Genomic DNA, 27,539 nt, shown 5'->3' with positions numbered 1-27,539 from the left:
AAAAAAGCGCTTGATAAAACCTTCAAATAGGTTTAAAACATAAATATTTATCAATTTGCTGAAAATCACTTACCGATGGAAAGATATTTTTACATTGTTTATATCCAAAACTCCCATTCGACTAGTGATAGCCGGTTGCTAAACATACAATAGTTATTTTAGCACACTGACAAATAAAAAGAAACACTGTACACTTTATATTTTCTAAATATTTCGTTAAAAACACTTGACGCACTGAGCCCACCAGCTGGTTGGAAAACAAACTGACTGCCGGCGCGCTACGTTTGAAGACAGTGCAGATACTCTATCGCTATCTCAATCTGGCTTATGCTGTTATTGACTAAGAGTAAGTAGATAAGAAAATATGTATTTTGTTCTGTCTTAATATAAGAACTCTATAGGTTAATTGCTCTTAGCCAAGAACAAATCCAAGCTTTGTGGTTTGTTTGACTTTGACAGTTGTCGATTTCATTTTCTGAACGTGAGTCGTGACGCAAATGTCATTTGTAATCTGTCGTCGACAGAATTGACATCATCATACGCGCTACGAAATTATTATTTTTAAGTTTCGTTTTTATAGTGTTTAAAGTGAATAAATGTGTGATAAACTTTAAAAAGATATAAAATTATAATCTATATTGAAAAGCTATCTGTGTTTGGTGCATGAATATAACAGAGAACAGTTCATATCCTGTTCAAAATTGAAACAAGGCCGACGAACAAGTTTGTTTTCTTGGGAGGTAAGAATTTTGTTTTTCTGAAAAAAAAGTTAATTATTAAAATTATGCGACCTTTTGAATTTTGAACTTTGAGTGATTTGCAGGAGTTTATATTTATAAAACTTTATTGATATATTAATGTTTGCTCTTGTTTTCTAGATATTTTAATCTTTTATTTCAATAGTTTTGGATCAAGTATTCGTAGTGATATCCTGTGCATATAGGGAAAAATACGATAACAATTTAAAAGTTATTAAAGTTATCTCATTTAAATCAGTGATAAGCGAATCAGTAAATATTAGGTTTTTTTTTTACTTTTATTAAGAAAAAGAAACAAATTACCTAATTAGTATGAGAATTTTTTTTAAGTTAACGCACGAAAATAATTTAACTATTTGATGATGAAACCAGTATTAATATTGTTATGAAATGTAGTGAAATTTGTGAGTGTGTTTCTAATTATTAACTAACTAGGTACTTACTAATAGTTTTGCATTTAAAAGTAGATAGAAACATTGTAGTTGTTAAAAAAAAACTTCGATTGTGCAAAGATCCTCTTCTGTTGATATACTAAAAATAACTACAGTAGAATGTTGATTATCCAAATTAAAGGGACCAGGGCTAATTCAGATAATCTAAATATATAGTTTGTTTGTAAAATATGTATATTAAAAAGTCTTTCTTTAAAAGCCTAGACTTTTTATTAATTTAAACCATATGAATGATATCTGGCCATATTTTAATGTTATGGCACAGAAACTTAACCACTTGCAAAGTCAGCAACAACCACATCTATACTATAATATTATAAAGCTTAAGAGTTTGTTCGTTTGAATGCGCTAATCTTAGCAATTACTAGGTCCGATTTGAAAAATTCTTTTGGTGTTTAATAGCCCATTTATTGAAAAAGGTTATAGGCTATAATATATCATCACGCTAAGACCACCAGGAGCGGAGCATGTGGGTAAATCCACGAGGCAGAGCTACTTATAGATAGATTGTTGGACGAAAATTACAATTCGCTCTATAAATTAGAATTTAGACCCTTATAGATATCCCTACACTACTATCATATAAAGTAATATCTAAACACTAATCTTTCGTCCAATATAAAAACTCAAGTTACGACATTCAAATATTTCAATGTAACAGATGACTAGCTATGTAACGGCTCACACAGTTTCGACACATAACAATAAGTTGCTTCATTATGATACTGATCTTAGAACTTGATATTCTTTTACGGTTTGTAATTATTCACTGAAAGCTGTCTAAACTTAGATACATTTATTTGTTAATCGCTATTGATTACTTATAGTAATAATGTATGTGTTTGTGTCATCCATATTTTTTTTTTGCTTTCTCATTTCATCTGCAATCAGCAGTTTTCGCTATAAACGGATGTGTTGTCAGGCAAAGTTTGGCATGTAGAGTGTCATCCATATGAGTATGAATTTACTTTAACAATTAATTATTAATTTAACTAAATGCTCCATAGCTCATTTAGTTAAATTAAGTATTTTTTTGGACTATGTTAGTACGTCCTAAGGCCTGATTAAACTAGTACTTATCCGTAGTTATCAAAAAATTCAACATTTCTAAACTAACTTCATAATTTTTTCTTAAATAGGTATTAGCACTTATTAGATTTTTTTTTAAAGTATTTATTTTTTACAAGTGATTTATTTGTGAAAGCAATATGTAAGCAATTATTCACCTAATTTGAAACAAAATGTAGGTTAAGCTCTGTATCTACCTTATTTAACTTAATCTCATTAAAACAAAAAAAGTTAGCGTTGTTATTGTTAACTACAATCATGGGTAATTAGTTAAATTAGGTACCTATGTTTTTTATGTTAGTAGAATATTTGAGGATTTTAATCAAGAAAGCTTTTCTAGTTTTTGTGAATAACTCGAACAAACTTTTCTGTAGGATATATCTTTTTTTCCCATTTCATCTGCAATCATCTGGTTTTCGCTATAAGCCTAGAGTGAGCCCTGCTCTTTGAGTAATAAATTTAGATTATATCTTTTCTTTCAAGTCGTTTTTGCTAGGTCTTTTTTATCAATTGGCTAACTAATTAATTAGGGTGTAAGAACTATCTGAGATCAAAAGCGTTAAAAAAAATTTTCTTCAATGATTAAGACAAAAACGACGTGTAGCACTCGGGGACTGCCGCGGTAAAGCTATTGCATGCTATGCCTTCAAGCCACACCTCCGCCCGTCGGACAGGGGAGCGTGAGGTTTTTTCGTTACGGAATTTCTCGATTCGGTCCCCGCGCTCAAGACCCGCGAAAGAAGCTATGCAATAGCTTTAAAAAAAATGTCATAAGAAAATCAAACAAAAAGAATTTAGCGTCATTGTGTAACGGTAAAAGCGATCTCGAATCTTCCAATAAACACATTGCAACCAATAATTTAAGATCCAAAGCTATTATCTTCTCACACAATTATGACACACTCCCATAGCAAAACGAGTACAATTGAGTAATTAAATCTCAGTTAATTTCTACACGTTCATATAATATGGGCTCGCGTTTCACCGACTTTCACGCAAAATGTATGATGTTATGTCGAGACGCAGGGCAGAACGTAACAGTTACCTATAATCATGACCTTGGACTTCGAAAGGTTCAAGTTATGAATCGGATTATTTTCCTCAGGATTGTAAAATAATATATCAGATATTATACGAAATTCATAAACTGTATCGTAACGAGAGTTCTAAATAATTGTTTTTATAAGTACATCGTCATTTCGTTGTGTATTTATAGAATGAACTATTCTATTTCCTATTTATTCTGTGTTTGAGATACTAAATTAACTCTTATCCCAGATGTTATAAGCTTTAAAATATGATATTATGACTATCAAAAATTAAACTTCATGATAGGTATCCGCCATATTACGTAACCATAGGTTTCAATTGTCCATTTAAACTTTTTCGGTTTCACAGCTTAGTCATCTCACAGAATTCTCACTAGAACAAAACAAATCTTTCCTAAAACGATACAAAACAAAGTGCCGTTTGTTTAAACTTTGGCAACATTCACTCGGCCCTTCCGCTTCCTACGTTAAAATGGCGTAAACGTAAAACGACCCAACTTTGACACACCATTGTTCTGGTTACAATGGCATTGCATAACTATAACTTATATCATAATTAAGTAAGCTCGCGACGGGATTAGGTTTCACTTACATCGGAGAGTGTGACATTTGTCAACTGACTTTAGAAAAGAGGTTTCATTAGACAATTTTGTGTTTGATACCTCATAACTTTCGATTGGGTGAATCAATATTGATGAATCGTCTTTTATTTGAAAGCTAATTCTTTCGTGTGGTTCGATTTAATGATCTAGTTCTGACAATTTGAAGACGCTTTCGTTTTTGTTAAAAATAATAATTGATATTTTTAACTTTAGGTATCAGTCATTTAAGTGGTCTGGTATTTCCGAATTGAGTAATGTATTGATAAATATTCTGGAGGTTACGTTCGTATCTAATTTTCTTGTTATATTCAGCTGTTCTTGAAACTTTACGTCAAGTACCTATGTAGGTAGGTAGTTTTACATTAACTTTGTGAGAAATGATGGTAACGGTAAAAACACATAGGCATAGGCACATGTAAAATCTAGTATAAAGGTACTTAGTTACCATTTATTTAATGTTGTAATCCAATCGAAATATTACTACAATAAAAAGTACCTAACGATTTCAGTAATTGAAAATGAAAAGTTGGTTTTGATTGAAGGCTCCATAAAAAACTCCTTATCATTAAAATAAACATTTTCGTTCCACCAATGTACATATTATTTGAATCACGTCATTCTTCAAGTGATAGGTAACTCATTGCATGCAATTTCCTACGGAAATGAAACATCACATAGTTAGGTATCTGCTTATGTACCTACTTAGGAAGGCGTTATTACTTCTTAATTATAGGTGTTAAGAAAATCACTTTAAATATTTCTAATCTAAGCACATAAAGATTTTTTAATTTTAACTACGCAGGTAGGTATGTCGTAGGCAGCAGCGAATCCGTCATCCGATTACCATAATTATCTAAAACATTGAGCCTTGCATAAAATTTGTATTACGAAGGTCATTGGACCAATAATGCAATATGAAGAAATGTTATAATATTATGCTAAACATAAATGTCAATAGAATTCATGCGGAGTCACGGCTGGACCGGTTTGTTACGTGAGCGAGCGCAGCCGCGGCGCAAACTTGTTTTGTTCCGCTTTGACAGCTGATTGGTTGAACTCTGCTCCAGATACGAGGTAGTATGGACTATGGAAATTAGTATTGCGTATTGTGAAAGATCAGTGTTTGATTTGTAAGGCTTTATGAAGTGAAGATTCAGAAGAAAGTGCAAGGAATTTACTTGACGAAGGCAGATTTAATTGCGGAGGAAAAGGCTTAATAAGAAATTAATTCGTAGGGCACAATTTCAATTTTCATTCATGAAATTTAAATGTACGACATTGACAGCATCTAAGATAGATTGTCTAGTCCACAAATATTTGTACGTAAAATTCAACAATTATCCTAGGTAACTAGTTACACAGTACCTTTTTTTTTAAATGCCGTAACTAATGAATCCTTAGTTTTTTTTCTATAATAATAAGTGGATGTAGCATCTATTGCGTGATTTAGTATGATTATAAATACATACATAATAAACAATTTATAACAAATATACGAAACAGGAGGAAGTTACGCGATACCTACATACTACCACAAACCGCAATTTATATAATAGTTTACAATGTAATGAGTGAAAACGAAAATCGAGACGATTAGGCACATTTTAATGGTAGCCACGCTCACAATCGAAAGTGCATAATTTTCTATGCCCGAAATATTTCTTGCGACGACCCGACGCGACGGTGAAAACAATTGCGCATTGAATATTTTGCTTATGATAATGTTGTCGTGTGTTGGAGACAATGGCTGTAATTTAGAGCTTTTTATTTTGTACACTTTTGATGTGTAGGGGATTATAATTATAGTATGGTGCGACAAAAGTAAAGGCTGGATTTTATTACCATTTCGGACACATTCGATCAAACTCTCTCTGTGATAGCTACCATAAGGCTACCATGCTTAATTAATTATTTATGAAATTGCTAAAAATGTCTTTCAGGGCTTTTTGTGAAGTTTAAAATTGCATTCATTTTCATAGAAATTGACCTCTGCATACAATTACCATAAATATGGTAAATACCTACATACTATGTACTTGTCTGATTTATGCATTCTTGAATTGTACGATCTAATCAATCGTTTTTGCGGTAATTGCTTAATTTAACAGTAATTTTAATTAAACAGGTTCTACCGTTAATGAATGCACTTAAAAAGCAATTAATTAAAAACAAACACACTGCAGAAAATCGTGTATTCAATATACTTGAAAATAATTGCCTATAATAAATGATCTCGCAAATAACTCTGAAAGTACACGTATCGAATGGCTAACCTTTTTGAAGTCGGTTAACATAACAACGTTACGCATTGTAACGGATCAATTAACCGCGGCAAGTTAACTGTCGGTTAGATATAACAGTTTAACAAATACAGTTTCTTTTTAACATCAATTAGGAATATGGAGTGTATGGAACCACTGTTTAACCAGAGTTCAAGAGAAGGTAGTAGTTTTACTATTAGTTGATTAAGTAGTTAGTGAAGTTAGTGCTGCAGCTCGTGGCTTCACTTATGCGTTAAAGAAAAACCAGCATTTATCCATTTAATCTTAGAAGTTAGCATTTGATGGGACATGGTAGAATTCATTCTGAAACTGGAGTTTAAGTTCCTAAATTATATTGTTACCTATATTTTGTTATGTTAAAATTCGATATGTGTAGTTATCTTCAATCGTTAACAATTATATTGTTTAAGTAAGCCCTTTTTTGTGACATCAGTTTATCAACAAAATTTAATGCATTTTAAAATGTTTCGATTAATATTGATTATTGGTTAAACCAGTTTGGGGTTTCAATTGTAATCACTGTTAGTAATTAACATTTGGATAAGCACTAACAATCGATATTGAGTTATAGTATTCATAAACAAAATCCATACTAATATTATAAATGCGAAAGTAACTCTGTCTGTCTGTCTGTCTGTTACTCATTCACGCCTAAACTACTGAACCAATTTGCATGAAATTTGGTATGGAGATATTTTGATACCCGAGAAAGGACATAGGCTACCTTTTATTGCGAAATATGTACTACGGGCGAAGCCGGGGCGGACCGCTAGTCAATAATAAGTACAATAGGCGCAATTTTATATGATCTACATAAAATGCAAAATAGCTCCTACTCAGAGTGAAACTTTGAGTACCTAGGTACTATAGGAAATGAAATAAATCCCTGGTCATCAATGATGAATTGAAATAAGGGATTAAACTTTTTACCTATGGCGCGGCGGTGTCTGCGGGTGAAACGGCGCGCGGCGCGCGGCGGGACACTACTAGCCGCTCCGCGTGGTTTCACCCCCGTGGCTCCTCTCCTGTTGGTCGTAGCGTGATGGTATATAGCCTATAGCCTTCCTCGATAAATGAGCTATCTAACACCGAAAGAATTTTTCAAATCGGACCAGTAGTTCCCGAGATTAGCGCGTTCAAACAAACAAACAAACAAACAATCAAACAAACAAACTTTATAATATTAGTATTGATTACTGTCTCATAAAGATCTCGTAGATAGCACAGTTGTAGATAGTGATTGGATACGTGATCTTGATCTAAATGTTCGTGATTGATTTATCAATGACAGATTTTATACGCGATCCATTTTATTTGATTTCGCTCTCGTAGTTATCAATTTGTGACCTATGTATTCCTAGATAACAATTATAAAATGTACCTAGGTATTGAAAAAAATGAACCACTTCTAAAAGTTATTAAATTAATATACCCATTAAAGAAAGTAAAGAGGCTTGTATATTGTTTGTCCAAATTTTCAAACTGGTGATATTTTAATAATAAGTAACAGAAGCGTAATATTATGTAGGTATTATATTTTATGCATATTGTAATTAGTAAACTCCATTCATTGCATTGAGCGTTCAACAAAATGCAATAACAATAAAATGTTTACAGTTATTGTAGATCGTTTGGAACTTTTCAATGAATAACTGTTTCTGTGAATGTCCATTCGATTCGGTAATGATTAGCTTGTATAAATAATAATAGTTTATTGTTTTCAAAACTAACTATATTTTGGCTGCTGCTTCTCCCGGTTTTGTTCAGGTTAGCTGAGGGAAGAAAATTCAAAGAAATCCCTACACAATATTTGTGTTTACATAACACCAAATCATGATGAATGATATATATGTAGATCCAAAAATCTCTGTCAGATTATTTTTTTTAAAACGGATCTAAATATAATTTTTGCTTTCAATTTATAGTCTTTGTTACCATCATTATTAATTTTATAATTAACAATGGTTCTTTCAACTAATCCATCTAAATTCTAATTAATTTATACAATATGTAAAATACATGCACATTTATAACGTGACTGCAACGGATTACAATGCAAGCGTTATCTAGTTCACACATTGTGATATGACCTGCATATTTGCGTATTCGATCGACATACATACAAGCATTTATGCTGGCTTATTAAATAAAGCTTCTATTAAATAAAGCTTCTCTAGATATTCTACATTTTACATTAGTTTTATTTATTTATTTCAAGGAACTTTGTGCCTAAATCGTATGTTTTTTTCGAGATTGAGTAACAAAATGTATTGTTAAGTCTATGCTATTAATTAAATTTTTTAAGTATTTAATTGCCTCAAAGGAGCAAATCTTTAGACTTTACTGATGCTATGCTCTTTACTTCGCTTTTACTTCCGAACGCCTTAAAAGATTCGGTTTATTATCATTTAATATTGTCGCAAAAGTCATAAATAAATCAAATCAAATTCAAACTTGATTAATTAAATTAATTTTCCTTTAATTACCTGGTAATGAGAAAACATACCCACACAGTGGTTACACGCATCAAGTTATTACATTGTCAATTTAATATGTAAAGGTCGTTGGTTACTGCCCTTGCTTCTAGACTGTGGTTAGCGGGTTAGTGTTACAGTCAGGTGTTAAATTAAACGTTTTAAAGCCTTCAAGATTATAAATGAATATAACCTGGGGTACTATGTGATATCAACACTTGATATGTTTAAAAAATAAGTCAAAGAAAGCGATCGCCAAACCTACATTCTTGTCGGTTCTTTCTAATAATAATTTCCTTTCCTACCGGATTATTGTAGGTATAACAGTACCATTCTAAACTTGATATTGAACCTGGTCTCACATTTATTTTTAAACATTAAACGACACCTTAAAACTCAACTCGGCTAATGTTTAATTTCAAAGAATAATCGACAACCAAAAACAGTTTGATATAACACTATTGCATTTTACACTATCGTAACAGAATTATCACTAGATTAACATAAGTTTACCAACAAGATTAACCTTCACACTGCCAAGCTGGTCGTCGAGGTGGTTGGACCACGGGGGCTCTCATGCTTGACGGCATTGGCTGCCGGAAGCATAGGTATAATATGTACATACGTTGTATCTTTTGGATAGCTTAAAATAATGTGGTTGTTTGTAGTGTGTACTTTCTTTAGCGTTTTAAGGGGCTTAGAAGAGCTAAACGAGGCAAAACTCGAGTTTTATAATGCTTTAAAGTATATGATTAACTGTAGTAAAAAATCTAAGATAAATATATGATATTCTTCAGGATATATACTAGTAAGATATCGAGCTGAAAACACAATACAACTTATTTTATTCGATAGAAAAAAATCACAAAGGTACCTCTAAAAAAATCTTTTGATGCTTAAAAACCATACTAAACTACATGCAATCATTCTGTTTTTACGGCAAATAATTCTACAAGCAACATACTAAAATAATGTCGATTTATTTTTTTAGTCCAATCAATAGATTTCGTGTAAATCGCAAATTCTTAATCCCAAACCAAAAACCTTCCAAAAACGTACGCATGTGTGCGTGAACCCCTGTGTACCGACACTACCGGCCAAGGCCTGTTGCTAGACGGACGTGTCGCTTGTTTCGCTGATTTTTTCCCGCCAGAATTGTTTGTTTTTGTTGTTAAATTATTTTTAGAATTCATTTTATTTAGTTTTGAAGTATGGGAAATAAAATAAAACCAGTCACGAGGACTAAAAAACGTTCATATAAATCAAACGCAGAGCGTCTGAACGATAGTAAAAGGTAAGAAGCATTTTAGTGATATTATGTTTAGTGATATTTAGTATATATATTATTATAAAGCATTATTATAAAAAAAATTAATTATCTTTATGAAAGTTTTCATATCAATATTTTTTACAGAAGAAAGAAAGTCGAAAATATCAACACGGAAATTACTTTACAGACGTAAGTACCTACACCCCTTATCTATAGGCTGTAATCTATACATATAATAAATCTGTAGAAGGGTCAATTCCGTACATTGAAAATATTGAAAAAATAAATAGCAGGGGGTGTTACTGGATCGATACCAAACCCAAATATGTGATTAAAAAAATTTTTGTCTGTCTGTCTGTCTGTCTGTCTGTATGTGAAGGCATCACGTGAAAACTAACGGTTCGATTTCGATGAAACTTGGTATAATTATACCTTATTATCCTGGGCATAAAATAGGATACTTTTTATCCCGGAAAATTACGTATGAAAAAAACCTTTTTCTTATTTCCTCGCGGACGAAGTCGCGAGCGGAAGCTAGTGCATAATAATACTAAAGGTAAGTAATCTAATATATAAAAATCAATGCCACTTTTCGTTGTAATTCCATAACTCGAGAACGGCTGAACCGATTTCGATAATTCTTTTTTTATTATATTCCTTGAAGTACGAGGATGGTTCTTATGTAGAGAAAACGTGAATATGTACCACGGGCGAAGCCGGGGCGGACCGCTAGTATTTTGTAAAAACTGATTTATCGGAAAATTGCGATGTTGGGTACCTACCTTTTCCGACTTCAAAAAAAGGAGGAGGTTATCAATTCGGCTGGTATATTTTTTTTTTGTTATACCTAAGTGTGTATGACTGTTAGGTAGGTATAGTTAGGGGCAAACAACTTGAACATTGGGTGACGGAGTGGGGGTACTTTCGCGCAGGTCCACTAATGGCAAACTCTCAAGCATATCTAAAATATCGCTTCTGCACAGCCAAGGTCATTGTTCAAGTTGTTTGCCTACTACTACTAGTATACCTAGTCTTTTACTTGTACCATCGAGCTCACGATTTCCACAAAAAGAAATAAACAAATATTCCAACATTATCTTGAGAACCATAGAACTAAAAACAAAATAGAACTGGCTTTTCACGTAATTTTATTTTTTTATAGATTGGATACAGTGGTATACCATACTGATCATGAATGTGAAGTTATTGATTCAAGTTCAAATTCATCTAAGCCAGTACTAGAAGAAGCATATAATAGTACACAGGTAATTTTCAAAGTATACCCCACACGTTGCATGGTAACATTATCTTGCCATGCGTGCCACCTTTTACTCGACTACGGCGAAGCCAAAATGAAGGGTAATGATTTTGGCAGTATAGTATGTATTTTCGTTTGTTCCACTGAACTGATTTTAATGAATGAGGTATCAATAGCTTTGTAAAAATTGTCCGGGTGACATAGGCTATACATAAAGTCTAGTTTTTATAAAGTAAAATTAACTCAAAAAAAAAATAAGTTTTAAAACACCCTATTATAACCCTATTTAACCGTCTTCAAAAAAAGGAGGAGGTTATCAATTCGGCCGGTATGTTTTTTTTTTTATGTAGGTATACAGTACACGTCGATTACTCCGAGGTTTCTGAACTGATTTACGTGATTCTTTTTTTGTTTGATGCGGAATGGTCCCATAAAAATTTAAATTCATAAAAATTTAATTTACATCTAAATAATATGTAGTATTTAAAAATATCAAATCTTTTTTTATTTTTTACTTTTCCGTTTTTGAAGTCGGTTGTTTTTAACGTAGTTATTTTTATTTCACATATATAATAATGGGATATTGGAATTTTAGGTGGCTTATGATAATTTACAAAGTCAAAATGATGTCCAGCCTGAAAATCAAGACACCGATGGTATAAATTTTATAATAGAAGTAAGTTATTCCGCCAATACAAACTTACTTATTATAATTATTTTTAGTAATAATGTTTCATGCTACAGGTATGTTCATTTACTTTTACAGATGGAAAACTTTACTCCTGAAAATAACATCCAAATTGGACGGAGAATCATTAACGTTTCCTATTTTTTGAAAAAGTTATATGAAATATCAAATCACGGACCATTGGACTGTGGACTAACTTGTATTCAATTAGTTGGCGAAAAACTTCACGGGTTTTCTTCTAAATTTACTTTTTTATGCAAAATGTGTAAAAGACATTTTGTTATCAATAACGACGATGATACTTGTTTGCCAATTAATACATGTGCTGTAGCTGGTACCATTTCGATTGGGTGTGGTCATTCTCAGCTACAAGAATTTTCATCTGCCATAAATTTGCCAATCATGTCTCAAAAGACGTATCAAAAGAATCACAAATTGTTATCCGAGAACTGGCAGCAACTTGCACAACAGTCTATGGACGAAGCAGCTGAAGAAGAGAAGAATATGGCTATAGCAGAAGGCAGAGTTTGTAAGAATGGCACGCCAATCATTGATGTGATAGCAGATGGTGTGTATTCTAAAAGGTCGTACAAAAAAAACTATTCTGCTTTATCCGGCGCTGCCGCGATCATAGGTAGAAAAACAGGAAAACTTTTGTATTTGGGAGTCCGTAACAAATATTGTTACCATTGTGATCGTGCTGAAAAGAAAAAAACAACAGTTCCTGAACATTTCTGCTCCAAAAACTACTCCGGTCCATCCACAGGGATGGAAAGTGAGATTATAGTGGAAGGTTTTAAAAAATCTTTGGCAACACACGGTCTAATATACGGACGATTGATATCTGACGGTGACTCCAGCACGTATTCTAAAATTTTGCAGGCAAGACCATATAAAGATATTACCGTGGAGAAAGTAGAATGTAGGAATCATTTACTCAGGAATTTTTGTAATAAGATACAGTCCCTCCAAACTGATACCAAATTTTTGAAAAATCACAGAAAAGTAATAACTACGTCACGAATCTTGTCTATGAGATCTTGTATTAGTAAATCAATAAAAAAGAACAAAAATGATCCCTGCCCAGAAGAGCAATATCTATATGAAGATATTTTGCAAGCACATCATCACGCTTTTGGAAATCACCTTGAATGCAAATCATATTTCTGTAATAAAACGGGACTTTTGGAACAAGAGGATATTCCAAAAGATTTTGTTCTAAGTTCTCTGTGGCAAAGAATTTGTATAACTATACAAGGTATTGCTGGTCATGCTCGAAGTTTACTTCATGACGTGGACAGTAACGTAGTAGAACGCTATCACAGCATTATCGCAAAATACGTAGGAGGGAAGAGAGTAAATTTTTCCCTTAAAAATTCATATCAGACGCGATGCGATGCTTCTGCAGTGTCATTTAATGAAGAAAATGCACTGTCAAAACTTTATAAGAAAATGACCAATAAAAGCCCAAGAGGTAAACTAAAACTATGGGAAGATAGAAAATTTAAACAAAAAGTGCTTAGTAAAAGGTATACAAAAAAAAAGAGACGACTAGTTTTCGGTAAAAAGCAAGGAGATAAGGACTATGGCCAGTCATGTGAAAAGCCTGATATACCGGCAGAAATACTGGAAAAGATGAAAAATGATTTCATGAAAACATTAAAAAAGTCAGATGAAGAGCGAGCCACGATAGAAAGAAAAACAATTCTACAAAGTGCTAATGGAGAATGGCTAGAGATGAGAAGGTCTTTATTGACGGCATCCAATTTTGGCAGGGTTATAAAAAGGCGTACTAATACACCATGTGCTAATTTAGTAAAAGATATACTCTATCGAAGCAATATCAATCACGTAGAATCCATTAACCATGGTCAAAAAAATGAAAAAACAGCACTGGCTCAATTGGCTGTACAAGAGTGCATAACAATTAAACCCTGTGGTTTATTTATAGACAAAGAATTGTGTTTTTTGGGTGCAACGCCTGATGGGTTAACTGGCGAGGATACTGTGGTTGAAGTAAAGTGTCCCTTGACAGCACACAAAATGGGCATAGCAGCAGCCATTGAAAAAAAAAAAGTTAACTTCTGGCAAAAAAAAAAAACAGGAGAACTAGTCATCAATAAAAAACATGCTTGGTATTACCAAGTCCAAGGACAGCTGCACGTGACCTTAAAAAAATATTGCTTGTTTGCCGTTTGGGAGAATGAAAAAGAAAAGCTCAAAACAGAAATTATTGCACGAGATGACACTTTTTGGGAAAAAGAAATGAAAGACAAATTGAGTAAATTCTATTTTGACTGTATTTTACCTGAGATACTTGATCCCCGAATTTCAAGAAATATGAAAATTCGAGAACCATATATAAAGAAAAGTGATGAAAATACAGACAAACACAGAATTGAAAGCAAAGACAAAAGTAATAGCGAAAATGGAGATAAAGGTGAAAATAAAGAGGAAAACGAAACCAAAGATGATGATTACGACAAAGAAGTAGGTACAAATTTCCAGCAAACCGATTCACAGCATATGCCAACCTGTATACGTTACTTAGATTTTAGTAGCTTATAGTAACTTTAAAAAAATAAATACGTATATTGATTTGGTGTAATATAAACTAAAAGAGTACTAAATGCGATATAATGTAACTGTCTGAAATAAGCTTTAAACTAAATATGGTAATGTACACCTGAAAAGAAACTTAAAACTAAATATTACGGTAATGTTCATCTGAAACAGCTTAAAACTAAATGTAAATAAATAAAAACACATTAAAGAATCTAAACTAAAAAAAAATGTGGCGTGTGCTAAAAGAAGTGAAACTTCTTTATGACCTTATTTTTCAAAAAATAATTTACTGTATGCAACTTTACAGAAATACGTCAAATCACGCGTGGTAGGGATAAGAAAAAGATGGCGCGTAACGGAAAAATGTCACGCGTATAGAAAAAATGTTACGCTCAATTTTTTTCTAACCCCGATAAAGAAGTTTCACTTCAATAATTATATCCAATATGAATCCCGACTATGCTTAGACTTCTGGACTATGCTTGTTTTTTAAAGTGTCGCGTGACGCACGATCCGTACGATAATTATCGTACAAATACGATAATTTTTAGTTAAATGTCTATAGTGTGAAAAAAAGTTTCACTTTTACCGTGGTTTCATAAAACCACACAACATTTTTTTTTACTTTAGTTTTTGAAGTCGGTTTCAATTTTTAACCGACTTTAAAAAAACGAGGAGGTTATCAATTCGGCCGGTATATTTTTTTTTTTTTATGTATGTACACCGATTAATCCGAGGTTTCTGAACCGATTTACGTGATTCTTTTTTTGTTCGACGCAGGATGGTGTCGAATTGGTCCCATAAAAATTTTATTGGGATAGGCCCAGTAGTTTTTATTTTATGAGCATTTTTGTCTGTAGGTATTTGTAAATTTTGCAAGTGCAAGTTTGAAGTCGGTTGTTTTTAACGCAGTTATCACTTGTCCTTAGTACAATTTTACTTAAAGTATACTTATTTAAATAATTTTTATTTTACACTGTTACGATTAAAATATGTTTTTTTTTTGTCGATCACATATTATTTCAAATAATAAAAAAAGTATAAGTATCATTGATTTAGTTTTACTTAATCACCCATATCCTTATTTTCCAATAATAATACAACAAACCAAAAATAAACAAATTGTCTCCTCTAGTTGTTTCTTAGATCTGTATTTGTTAAATAAATTTTTACGTGCTAAATCTGAAGTGGACCTATTTAATGTTAAATATTGTATCGTTTGTCTCTAATTGTACCTTATTTTTAAGTCAAGCTGTAATAATTGTTATCTTTGTGCGTTTTGGTATGTTTTGTTATAAATAGCTTATTTTCACGTCGCTGTGGCGCCATCTAGTACAATACTCCGGCGTGATCTCCATCAACCGTCGACGATTGTGTTAATGTGTGCGCGAGTTACTCAATTTCAGCTAGCTCTTGTAATCCTCTTAAAGCGTAGGTAGGTTGGTGGTGTGCTGTGTTGGTGTGTATATTCACTACCGTTTTTTGGCTGCTTGATGCTGTATAGTTACAATTGTCTTGTTATAATTTTTGACATGACTACAATGTATATATTACAATGTAGGTATAACTTTTAACGACAAAGTTTAAAAAAATCGCCTTAAAGAAGTTAGAAGGTAATTCAAGGTATCCATTATAATAATAATATCTAACGTAGTATTCTGCTAGGTGTGTAACATTTAAATATGTACATACATTAAACAAAATATGCCAGATTGTAAATGCAAGCCGACAAGCACTTTCCTTTTACTTTTCAATGCTATCACTGTTCTTATTATATTCGTAAGCCTGAGTCGAATTATAGAGCGCTCATTAAATATGCTGATAAAAGCAAAAGTATATGACGTAGGCTCTGGAATCTATACTAATATTGTAAAGCTGAGGAGTTTGTTTGCTTGAACGCGCTAATTTGTGAAACCACGCACGGGTCCGATTAAAAAAAAATCACAATTAGATAGTCCGTTATTCGAGGAAAGCTATAGGCTAAGACATGAGCTAGGAGCAGAGCAATGCGGGTAAAACTGAGGGCACAGCTAGTACAATTTCGCAGCTTAAACTTAAAAAGTCGCATAATCAAGCGCCTACCTATTGCTTCTTCACTAAGCGGCTCCAATTTTGTTACTATGCAAAGTACAGTGTAACAGAAGTGGTTTTATAGAAGGATAATAGAGCCAGTAGGTACACACGATTCTATATAATCAAACCAAAAACTCCGGAGAGATTTCACCCCAATTTGTGTAATTGTTTCTGCGTGATTGAATAAAGAACGTTCAATCAAACGTACCGACTTTCACCTTTATAATATTGGGATGGATTATGAATTGATACATTTTTATTTGAGTAGCTAAACGGTATAAGACAGAACGCAGTTCTTTCATTTTTTTTGTCGTCCTCAATGAATAAATCTATACTAATATTATAAAGCTGAAGAGTTTGTTTGTTTGTTTGAACGCGCTAATCTCGGGAACTACCTACTGGTCCGATTTGAAAAATTCTTTCGGTGTTAGATAGCTCATTTATCGAGGAAGGTTATAGGCTATATATCATCACGCTATGACCAACAGGAGTGGAGCCACGGGGGTGAAACCGCGCGGAGCAGCTAGTAAATATAAATATTTCTATTGAAATATTTATTTATTCTAATATACCTGAGTAAAAAGCTTAATCTAAAATGTGCGGACGCATGATATACGTGTAATTTAATTAATAATTACAACGATGAAAGATGCGGTTACACACTAGTGGATAAATTACGTGTAGGGGCCCTGTATGGTACATGACCATCGACCGTCATTTCGTCAGTCGACAGGTGGTCAGTGCCCAGCGGTGCTCACCCCACGTGACGGCATCTGCCAAATGACGATGCGTTTTGGACGTTATTGTGTACTTTGTGATTAGTTCTAGAAGTTTCGATTGTGATGTTTTTGGTGTGCGTGGGATGTAGATTTGCATGTTTTCCTTCTTAGTACGATTGGCTTTTAATAGTGAGTTAAAGATAACTAGAAAATACTTTCTGTCAATTAAATTTTTGATACCTGTGTTTGATTGTTATAAGTATGATATCATTTTGTAGTGGAATTGGTGACATTTTGAGTAGGTAAGTTAGGTATATAGTAATTTGTAATTTTTTGTAATTTGCTTTAAAAGCGAACAACAAACTTTTAGACACCTACAGACGCTGTTTGTAAAATTAGTTTAAATGTTTATTGGTCGCTCATGTAAACATGATGCAGGTTATTTAATTTCTGAGGAATAGTACTTATTTATAAGTGAAGATCACAATTTTCGTCATAAGAATAGGTACCTAGGTCCTAGTCTTTAAATTGCCGCTCAGATTGCGCTTAAAATACTTCCGGTCGCGGTGTAAGGAAACTTTTGATATTTTTAAACAGAAACGTATAATTTTCCTTTCTGAACATGCTAAAGATAATAACTTATATTTCATATTTTTAGTTTGGTTAAGTTTATGTAAGTATTTCGTTAAAAGGAATTGCTTTGAATTGCTGTATGACAAAGTTAAACCCACCAGTTAGTGTGACTAGTATTTGTTACAGAATTCATTGTTGTTTTAAATTATTTGTATCTCCATACTTTATGTAACAATTATTATTATTTATTGAAATAGTTATAACGGCTATATAATTATGAAGTCACGATCGTATTTTTATATTTGCGACAATACCTTTACTTGCTAATTTTGTAAGTGCAACAAATAGGTACTATCATAACATCTTGTTATATATTTAATCTTCTAATATATAAAAATCAATGCCACTTTTCGTTGTAATTCCATAACTCGAGAACGGCTGAACCGATTTCGATAATTCTTTTTTTATTATATTCCTTGAAGTACGAGGATGGTTCTTATGTAGAGAAAACGTAAACATGTACCACGGGCGAAGCCGGGGCGGACCGCTAGTGTCATATAAAATCTCATTCAGAACCCGTCTACACGACCAGACTAACCTATTTCACAACCAACCAGATTCAATAAGCATGTTCAAATCGGTATATTATTACTCACGTACATGCAGTGCTAAATAAAACATGAGAGGTGAAATCTATGATGAAACAAGACAACCTAGATAGATAGATAGATACCTAGATACGTAGATAGACCGGTCGGTCTTCCGATACGAGGAATGTCGGGCGCCGGCTACAAGCGACCCATTGATATGTAGGCTGATTGAATAACTTAGTCATAACATAGGGAAAATGTTAGTGCACATGCTCATGTAGGTATGTTGTTGTTTTATAAAGTATTAAATTTATTTCGCTCAACGTTAAGTAACTAATTTACTTAGTAACTTGCCCCGGTTTCGCATGCAACCCATGGGTTGTTCCAATACATAAAAAAGACCGTGTGTATAATAATTACCTTAGCATTGTACCTATATTACGTCAACCCGTTATCGCTACAGAGCGAACCACATAATATGCAACTCACTCGATAAAAAACTTACTGATAAATTCTTTGGGAATTTTAACCGATTCACTAGTTACGGCCGGATTCACTCGTATATTTCAATTATTGGCTCCCCATACCTACCCGCGAATATAACGTTTTTGACCTCTTTAAATTAGTTAATTAGGTGTGAAAACGTAATAGAAACTGACAGTTACTGCATTTGTTTTAAATAATTGTTAGATAATCTGTGTTGAATTGTTTAACTTTTAAAACTCACAATAATATTTTATGTATGAATGCCAGCTAAAGGGCAATTGAATTATTATATTATACGCGATTACTTGTAAGTTATAGGTCACATAACTTATTTTAATTCATTTTGTTATAAGAGTACAATTGCCTGTAATTAAGATAGGTTAATGTTTTAATGTAAGCTGTATATAAATTCTAGAAATTGAACTCACAATATTTACTATAAACATTTAACTACTACCACTTTTAATAATAATTAAATTACATGTCTATCATACTGATAATAGAAATGCTGTAGACATATTCTTACCAATGCATGCCAAATACCATTGCCAATAATTTAATTTCCTATACTTCGTGATAAGCGAATAACTATAACTACTAGGAAACTTTCTCCACAATGTTAGCAAGTTCAAACCGTTTAAACGCGTTCTACAATTCGCATCAATTTACATATCATCAGCGACTTGACACATGACATTCGCATTGTTTCAGCTTTTCCATCAATCTCACCGTGGGAGATCATAGGAAAGCTCTGTTATGACAGACAATGGCCGTTTCACTGTCTCCCACGCTCGATTAGAAGATTCGCGTGAGGACAAGTGACGCAACGCCATCTAGCGGCCGCTGCGTGAACTGCGATAAGTGGGTTCGAGTCTGGGCAAGATGAAGCTCAACCTGTTCAAGCGGTCGATGATTTTCGCGACGTTCTTCGGCTCGTGTTTGTGCATAGCGCTGATTGTAGCGTCGCTGGGCACGCAGCACTGGGTGGACGCGACGGCAAGACGGCTTTCAAACCCCACAGAGTCGATGGGCAGGATAAGCTTTGGATTGTTTGAGGGTCACAAGGAGTTGGATTTTGGATACAGATCAAGGAATGTTGATTTCAGTAGTGAGTATTTTTCAGTAGCATTATTTATCGATTAGTAGATAACTTTTCTCTCTCCGCGTTGGATAATACCTGTGTAATTCTTTAACCATGTTATCCATTTCCAATCAGAACTATTCAACAAATAATTTTATGGTTTTTGTTTTCTAATAGCTCACATATTTCAATTCCGCTTAACGCGATCAATTGTCTATTGAAGTTACCATCTATTTGCCTTATATTCCGCACGCGTATCCTTATTCACATACTGCGTGTACTCGATTTCCAGTAAAGTCGGGCACGCACCCCGCGCGGCGCTGGGCGTGGTGCGGCGCGGCGGCGCAGCTGGCGGTCGCGCTGGCGGCGAGCGGCGGCGCGTGCGTGCTCGCCGCGCTCGGCTCGGCCGCGCGCGCGCGCTGCTCGCCCAAGCCGCTGCTCGTCTGCAACTGCGCCACCGGTGAGTGCCCCCCACACACACACACACATACACATACACACGCTCACACTCGTATACAAACATACGCGCACGCACGTACGCACTCGAACAAATGCCCGCATCATACGTACGCATGCAGGCACGCACACAAACACACGTAACATTTCCAAGAGCGTAATATTGGTGGTGAAAATCTTAAAATCATATTTAAACTCATACATGTACTTAAACTGAAACGATTACACCACATGAGTCAGTCTCCTCGTGACCAAGCTCGCTGTAAAATTGTCTAATAATCGAAATTGTAAGTAAATGTTCAAAATAATAGAAATAAAAAAGTAAAATACACGCTGCGTATCGTTTAGTAATACATCTATTACATTAACGCGTAATCCGTTGATAATAAACGGTATGAATTAAGGAATTGTATTCAATAGAAAGTGTAGCGACCTTCCCACGGGCCACGGAGCGGCGAATATTGCGTGCTTTCATTTTACACTAATTAATTATCTCAAGCGGCCATTATAATGTCACAGTTTCATTTAGCGAATTTGTTTATGTAATTGTTACTTTTTTGGGGAAAAAATATTCTAATTGTAATATCTAAATATCGCACGAAAAAGACTAGTGTCCAATAGGTACACATAAAAATAAATTACGATTGATACGAGCTACTGTTAACGGAAACTAATGCTAACTACTCTAAGTAAGAATTAGCTTGCTTAAATATGTAAAAAATCACTATTCGTGGTCTATTATTGTCGTAGATTTCTGAAAATGGCAAATGAACAATTATAAAACGTTTTAGTCAAATCTATTATGGCATACATTTCTTTATATTCTCAAACAAACACAAAACACATTAACAAATAACAATAAAACGTAAATCTTAACTCTACGGGCTTTTATCCGATTTAATATAAAAACTCAATGTGGTATTCGTAACGTTCGGCTGCAGGTTATTCACAAGTATTTCGCCCAGTTCTCGTCCAAAAGCGTCGCTATAGAATTTTCTTGTATGAAGCTGGTAGTACTCGCAGACCATTTCGAAGAAATTCATCAGGTGGCCGTAGTCTGTAAAGAAGACGTAGCTTTGACTCATTTATGGGTGCCATCGTGCAAAAAGTTTTTGTAATGTGTTGTTGTGTTCCAAATAAACAATTTTGATTTGATTTTGATTGACGGCACGGCAACGTCGCTGGCCAACATGTCCAAGAACTTGGTACAAACTGATTTGGTGACTGTTCGGCAACGTCGCCAAATTGGACATTTACGTAGGTGGCAACGTTCGCGTTGCCATGGCATTGAGAGGCGGATCTCTGAGGGTTATTTGTTGATGAAAAATAATGATATAAGTGTGAAAAAAGGATTATATTATATATATGTAATATTGGTGATGATGGCTAGAGTGTAAGTCTATTGGGCAATATGTACAAAGTGTCAGTAGTCATATGCACAGCCAGAAACTCAATTATCTGTTATCAGCTTTAAAGCGTGCCGATAAAGAATTATAAAAACTGATACCTTTTTCGCATTGTATATTTTTAATATCCAGACTTCATTTATATACTAAAAAAATATAAATTTACCGTCAACCGGGCCGAACATCTCGCTGCACTCTTGCCTCAGAACGCCGCATATCGACTCGTAGTAATTCTTGTTGTAGCATATCTTCTCTGGTCTGCAACCGAACGAACATGAATGCACATAACGAATTATAATTTACAAGAAAAATACCGTCCGAATTGAGACCCTCCTCCTTTTTTTGGAGTCGGTTAAAAATATGATTAAGAAAAAAAATAGGAAAAATCTAATTTAAAAATTCTCATTTATATCGTCAGGATCGACAACATTTAAAGACTTTACAGTTATCAGTTCAATATTTAAGCAAACACTGTTGATCAACTATTTAACTAATATTTACCATGAATATTAGCTAGTTCTTTACCTGATAATCTCCCAGCAAGTGAGCAGCTCTTTGCCACAAGAGGATATGTTCATAGTGCCCCGGTGAACGTAGTCGAATGTGAAGTTTTGGTACGGCTTATACGGGATGGAGAACCCGTCGTTTGCTTTTGCATCTGAAATTCCAAAGGGCTTTGGATAATCTTATTAAAATGAATCGCAAAATGTGTTGGTAAGCGCATAAATCGAGAACGGCTGAACCGATTTCGATAATTCTTTTTTTATTATATTTCTTGAAGTACGAGGATGGATCTTATGTAGAGAAAACGTAAACATGTACCACGGGCGAAGCCGGGGCGGACCGCTAGTAAACAATAAAAATATAACGTATACTTACAGCATAAGTCGTTAATTATAATAAGAAAAACAAACAAGAAAACCTTCATGTTCTCAAGTTATCTGTAAATGCAATGAAGGTGTTATAGAAACGCCATTGAAGTGATAATAGCCTAGGTTTAATTACCATTTGTTAATTCTTATTGGAAAGATTATAAGAGGAAAGTTAATTAGTAGATATTGATGAAGTTATGGTATTGTTCAATCTGTTATTAATTAATACTAGTACTAGTTCTGTAAAAGCCTTTATTCATAACTGAGTACCTTAAAGATGAATTGAATAATGTAATCTGAAATTTTTAAATTCCATTTGTGTATGTTTATAAAAGTCTATCGTACTCATTATCAATATTATGTATTCCAATTTTCAGAGCTACTCCGTATAGTATTCATGTATCGAATTGAATACGTTTCGATTCCACAAAGAATGTTTCAGGTAGTCTTAAATTAGCTGATCAATTGTCAATCAGTTGATTGTTGAGTGAACTTTGACATATTTTATTTTTATAGCATATTTCAGTGCTGTACTGCCTGGGCGCAATGCCTGTGTTATTTAATAAATTTGTTTCCTCTAAAAATGTTGCGGGTAGTTAAAAAAAATATTTGTTTTAACATTACCATTATAATAATTTATTTCAGTGCTATTCTGCCTGGGCGCGATGTCTGTGTGGCTGACGGAGTTCTTCCTGCGGCTGCAGCACAACGTCATGTCGGAGGAGGACCTCGCCAACAAGTGGTCCTCCGACATGACCGCAGAGCTCGGGATCTCCTTTTGGTAAGATTTTATTGCAAATAGATACTAATAATAGGTTATTTATTAGATAGATATAGAAGAGATTACATTTCATAAAGACTTTTTGAAGGAAATAAGACGCGATTAAAATAAATGAGTGTTTATTGTAAAATTTTAGTACCTATATTTCTAAGAATATTTTTACAAAGTTATTATTGTCAATTCCTCATTAAGTATGTTTGATATATTTAATAGTTAGGAAATAATTATAGCTTGTACACTCTTAACGATGACACCCGGTATACCCGCTCGCCGCAGTGAGCCCGCTGCTAGCGACGTTGCCGCTCCGCACCGAGCCGTGTATTCGCGCAGTAACAATAATAAATCGTGTTTGACTACCACCAACATCGCCCATACCAACATAGTTAGCTTAAATGGAGTAAAATACCAAATAATATTTTGACTCTTATTTTGCCCCGGATTCGAGCTTCATTTTTATGTTCTTAATTTTCAGATTTATGTGTATAACATTTTTAATACTTTAACTGTCTTACCACAAAAAGCTTTAGACAGGGCTTAACTTTAAGCGCGGGTTCTCTTTTATCTGGTTTTGTCGTATTTCACATGTACAACTATTAAAGTGACAGATCCCTGGTTTAAAGTTAGACTGTGTTTAAATTTTTTGTGGCAAGTACATTAATAATTAAATGTTTATTTCGCAGGCTAGTAGTAGCGGCATGTATAGCGGCATTTATCAACAACGTGTGTATTTTGAGTGCAATGGCCGATACGCCCGCACGTGACGCAGCGCCCGCGCTCGAGGAGAAACTTAATGGCGCCATCATGCTATACTAACCCTTATTGCTATAACAAGAGGGTCGCTAATTGAGTGGCAGTAGTGGCGCGATGGTTGACGTTCTAACATCCTATAATAGACCTTATTGCTATACTGGAATGGTCACATGTCGAGTGGCAGCAGTAGCGGCGTTCGTCAATGACGTCACGCATACGCCATCATGCTGTACTAGACCTTATTGCTATTGCGGGGAGGTCGAGTGGCATATCGAGTGGAAGTTTTGGCCCTGTTATGCTATATAAGACCTTGTTACTACAGCAAGAGGGTCGCAAATTGAGTGGCAGCAGTGATCGGATTATGATGTATTAGACCGTATTGCATAGTGGAAAGGTTGAAAATTGAATAGCAACATGCATAGCGGAGTTCCTTGATGACGTTTCACGCGCGCGCACGATATCGTGCTGTTTTAGACCTTATTGCTATGGTGATTAGGTTAAGTTTCGAGTGTAAAAGTTGTTGGTGACTTGGACTTTCTTGATGTGGCGAAGTTGAGTTTTGAGTTTAGAAGTTGTTGGATTAGATGATGGTTAATTGGACTTTATTGCTATGGGCAGTGGATTGAATTTCAATTAATGCATGACACGTGATTGAATATTGATGCCTGTGAATTTTGGACCTTATTTCTGTGGCAATTCGTTTGAATTTCAAGTGTTATAATTATGGATAGTGGATGAACTGTATAGTGTTTGAATTGAATTGAAATTAAATTGAACTGAATTGGACCTTATGTATACAGGTAGTTGAGTTCAGTTTTCGTTACGAACCAGACTGCATTAATTTATAGATATTTTTGCACGATCACGGTATTAACTTTAATTTAATATTTTCATGTGTTCTATGTTTTTTTGGAATTGAAATTTTTTAACTTAGATTAAATTATATGTCATATCTGTGAAAATTTTTTATTTCTAAATGTTTGGTAGTTCTGATAAAGTTATTCTATGGAATTATATAGAAAATGATTCTTAAAATATATGTATTAAATGAAAAAAAATTAGGGCAATAGTATTTTGTAGTGTTTGATTTTACGCGAGTATTATACATTTAGAATTATAGACTTAACGGATTTTAAACGCGATTTATTCGTTATATTATTTTCCCGACGTTTCGAACACTTTACAGTGAGCGTGGTCACGGGGAGACAATAGAAGAGAAATAATATTATGAATAAATCGCGTTTAAAATCCGTTTAAAAAGTCTTTAATTCTAAATTTAGGACAATGTTTTTGTCAGGCGCCAAAATATTTTTGTCATAGCACGTAGCGTCCTTGCGAACTTAATATTTTTAATTAATTTTATATTGATAAGTATTTTAACGGTAAAAGGCTGACTCATATTAAGATCTGTAAATCCGTCCATTAAATATCTTTTATAGTATTTGTATTTTTGTAAGTAAGTAATTGCTTACACTTTATTATGTAATCTTTGCCTTATATCAAACATGAGTGATAATATTTTAAAAATGTTAATACGTATGAACTAGATATTTCACTATATATTTACAGTATTATTCATGAATATATTATGTGTTTTTTTAATAATAATGGCTTGAAATTGTATTTTTTTTATGAAGCTATTTATTTGCTATTATTCAGTTTCCTAAATGTGGTAAATTTTTATGTTAGGAACAGTATTTAGGATTTTTGAAAATACTGAAAAATTTATCGCTTTTTAAATGCAATATAATATAATATACTTGCCAGAGACGTTAAAAATATATGTAATTTAATTTGTACCATCGATAAAAAATTCTCGAATATTTTCTAAGAAAAAGCCTATAAAATGAATTTTCACAAAATCACTGTACAGACAATTAATATGAAATACGTATTCACTTTAATATTTTGAACTAAATAATGTCAATGATGTTATAAGTAAATAGGTGTAGATAGACCAACACAACATCGATCTTCGCACGGCACACACGATTAGACGCCAAAGTGAGATAGCATGATTCAACCATCGTGAGCGAAAGAGACAACTGAAGTCTGGCTAATTAGCTCCTTTTTACTTATAATATTATTGAATAAATGAATTTAGTCATAGGACGTATCTAGCTCAAAGTTAAGTTCTATTGTATTAGTGCCATTAGGTTAAGTTTCTGTAATTACATGCTTTTAGCTACTAATTTATATTGTGTACTTTATATTTTGTAATATGGTGGAAATAAATACAAATTTGATTTATTTTGTGTTTTATTTTTGTCTTACTTAATAAGAAATACGATCACCTAAATGTCTCCTAATTAGGTATTTGTTGAAAATTAATCTATGAAAGCTACGCAGAAATTTTGTGTAATAAACGAAATCTGATGCTAATATTACTATTATTGATAAATGTGTATTAGTACACGTAGAAAAATTATACTAATTAGGTACAGAATTATTAAAACTGAGCAATTATTTTCACAAAATATAATGAACAACATTCTGGAATACAATCTATCTAGCTGTTCCGACAAACGTTACTGCCTTTCTCTTATCACTTAAGGATTATGCAAATATGTAAATGTAGTCAGATTCACAGATCTATCCGATACGTACACAAATTTCATTAGAAACGGTCCAGTCATATTAGAGGAATAGGGTAACATCAGTACATTGAGACACGATCGTTTTTAGAGATGGAGATGAAATAAACTATCCATGGAATAGTTCGATAACTAGTCATTGAAAAACCGAAAATAATATAATTATTAATGGATAGTCATTAGGTACCTACTCATTTCATGTTTTAAACTGGCCTTTTTATTATTATTCAATGTCGAATAATTTTCTGCTAAAAATTTAACCGTAACCTATTTTTGTAGAAAACTGTCGTGAAAAAAAGTTACCTGGACACTCGACCGGATGCCTTTTTAATCTTCAAAATGCATCGTAAGCAGAAAAGCAGGAAAGCAACTTTGCTCTACAAATTTCTAAAACATTATTTAAGCGTACCCAACTTAAACCCCGTATAATAAATACAATATTAAAATCTGTCCCAGTTTCCATTTAAATAATTCCGCTTGGTCAAAGCAACTAACAACAATAGCTATTTGATTTGCTAATAATAGTTTACCTCAAGTTGTGATGAAAAATTGTTAAAATTTATGCCGACCATTAGCATATTGCCTACTCTGGAACCATTTATAATGCTTTGAATAAAATTCATTTGCGGTATTATGAAATGAGTTTTAGTAAATGTTTTGAGGTAAAATAAGCACATTTTTTCGTTAGAATA

General features: G+C 33.5%; 2 protein-coding genes across 3 annotated transcripts; one reads left to right on the top strand and one right to left on the bottom strand.

Moving 5' to 3' along the window:
• The first annotated feature begins 492 nt into the window (after positions 1 to 492).
• LOC123702964 lies at positions 493 to 24,502 on the top strand. 2 transcript variants are annotated; one of them, XM_045650830.1, is made up of 5 exons: positions 493 to 740; positions 19,619 to 20,015; positions 20,281 to 20,448; positions 23,368 to 23,503; positions 24,184 to 24,502. In XM_045650830.1, exons 2-5 carry the CDS (start codon positions 19,790 to 19,792, stop codon positions 24,314 to 24,316), a joined length of 663 nt encoding a protein of 220 aa, XP_045506786.1. In that variant the 5' UTR covers positions 493 to 740; positions 19,619 to 19,789; the 3' UTR covers positions 24,317 to 24,502. The 2 variants fall into 2 exon arrangements, with proteins under 2 accessions (XP_045506786.1, XP_045506787.1); XM_045650831.1 differs by lacking the exon at positions 493 to 740 and adding an exon at positions 17,253 to 17,560.
• Positions 21,249 to 22,802, bottom strand: LOC123702967. Its single transcript, XM_045650834.1, has 4 exons — positions 22,730 to 22,802; positions 22,376 to 22,508; positions 22,017 to 22,108; positions 21,249 to 21,501 (listed from the first exon to the last, which is right to left on the bottom strand). Exons 1-4 carry the CDS (start codon positions 22,776 to 22,778, stop codon positions 21,323 to 21,325), a joined length of 453 nt encoding a protein of 150 aa, XP_045506790.1. The 5' UTR covers positions 22,779 to 22,802; the 3' UTR covers positions 21,249 to 21,322.
• Positions 24,503 to 27,539: the final 3,037 nt, after the last annotated feature.

The sequence above is a fragment of the Colias croceus genome, chromosome 24, assembly GCF_905220415.1.
Source record: "Colias croceus chromosome 24, ilColCroc2.1".
Classification (NCBI taxonomy): domain Eukaryota; kingdom Metazoa; phylum Arthropoda; class Insecta; order Lepidoptera; family Pieridae; genus Colias; species Colias croceus.
This window is presented reverse-complemented; position numbering and strand designations above follow the sequence as displayed.

Coding starts and splice junctions, on each gene's coding strand:
- LOC123702964 (XM_045650830.1), top strand. CDS start 19,790: ATGAAGCTCAACCTGTTCAAGCGGTCGATGATTTTCGCGACGTTCTTC. Junction 20,449..23,367: donor CGTCTGCAACTGCGCCACCG/GTGAGTGCCCCC, acceptor AATTTATTTCAG/TGCTATTCTGCCTGGGCGCG. Junction 23,504..24,183: donor GAGCTCGGGATCTCCTTTTG/GTAAGATTTTAT, acceptor TTTATTTCGCAG/GCTAGTAGTAGCGGCATGTA.
- LOC123702967 (XM_045650834.1), bottom strand. CDS start 22,778: ATGAAGGTTTTCTTGTTTGTTTTTCTTATTATAATTAACGACTTATGC. Junction 22,509..22,729: donor TATAATTAACGACTTATGCT/GTAAGTATACGT, acceptor TTGGAATTTCAG/ATGCAAAAGCAAACGACGGG. Junction 21,502..22,016: donor GATGTTCGGCCCGGTTGACG/GTAAATTTATAT, acceptor TCTTCTTTACAG/ACTACGGCCACCTGATGAAT.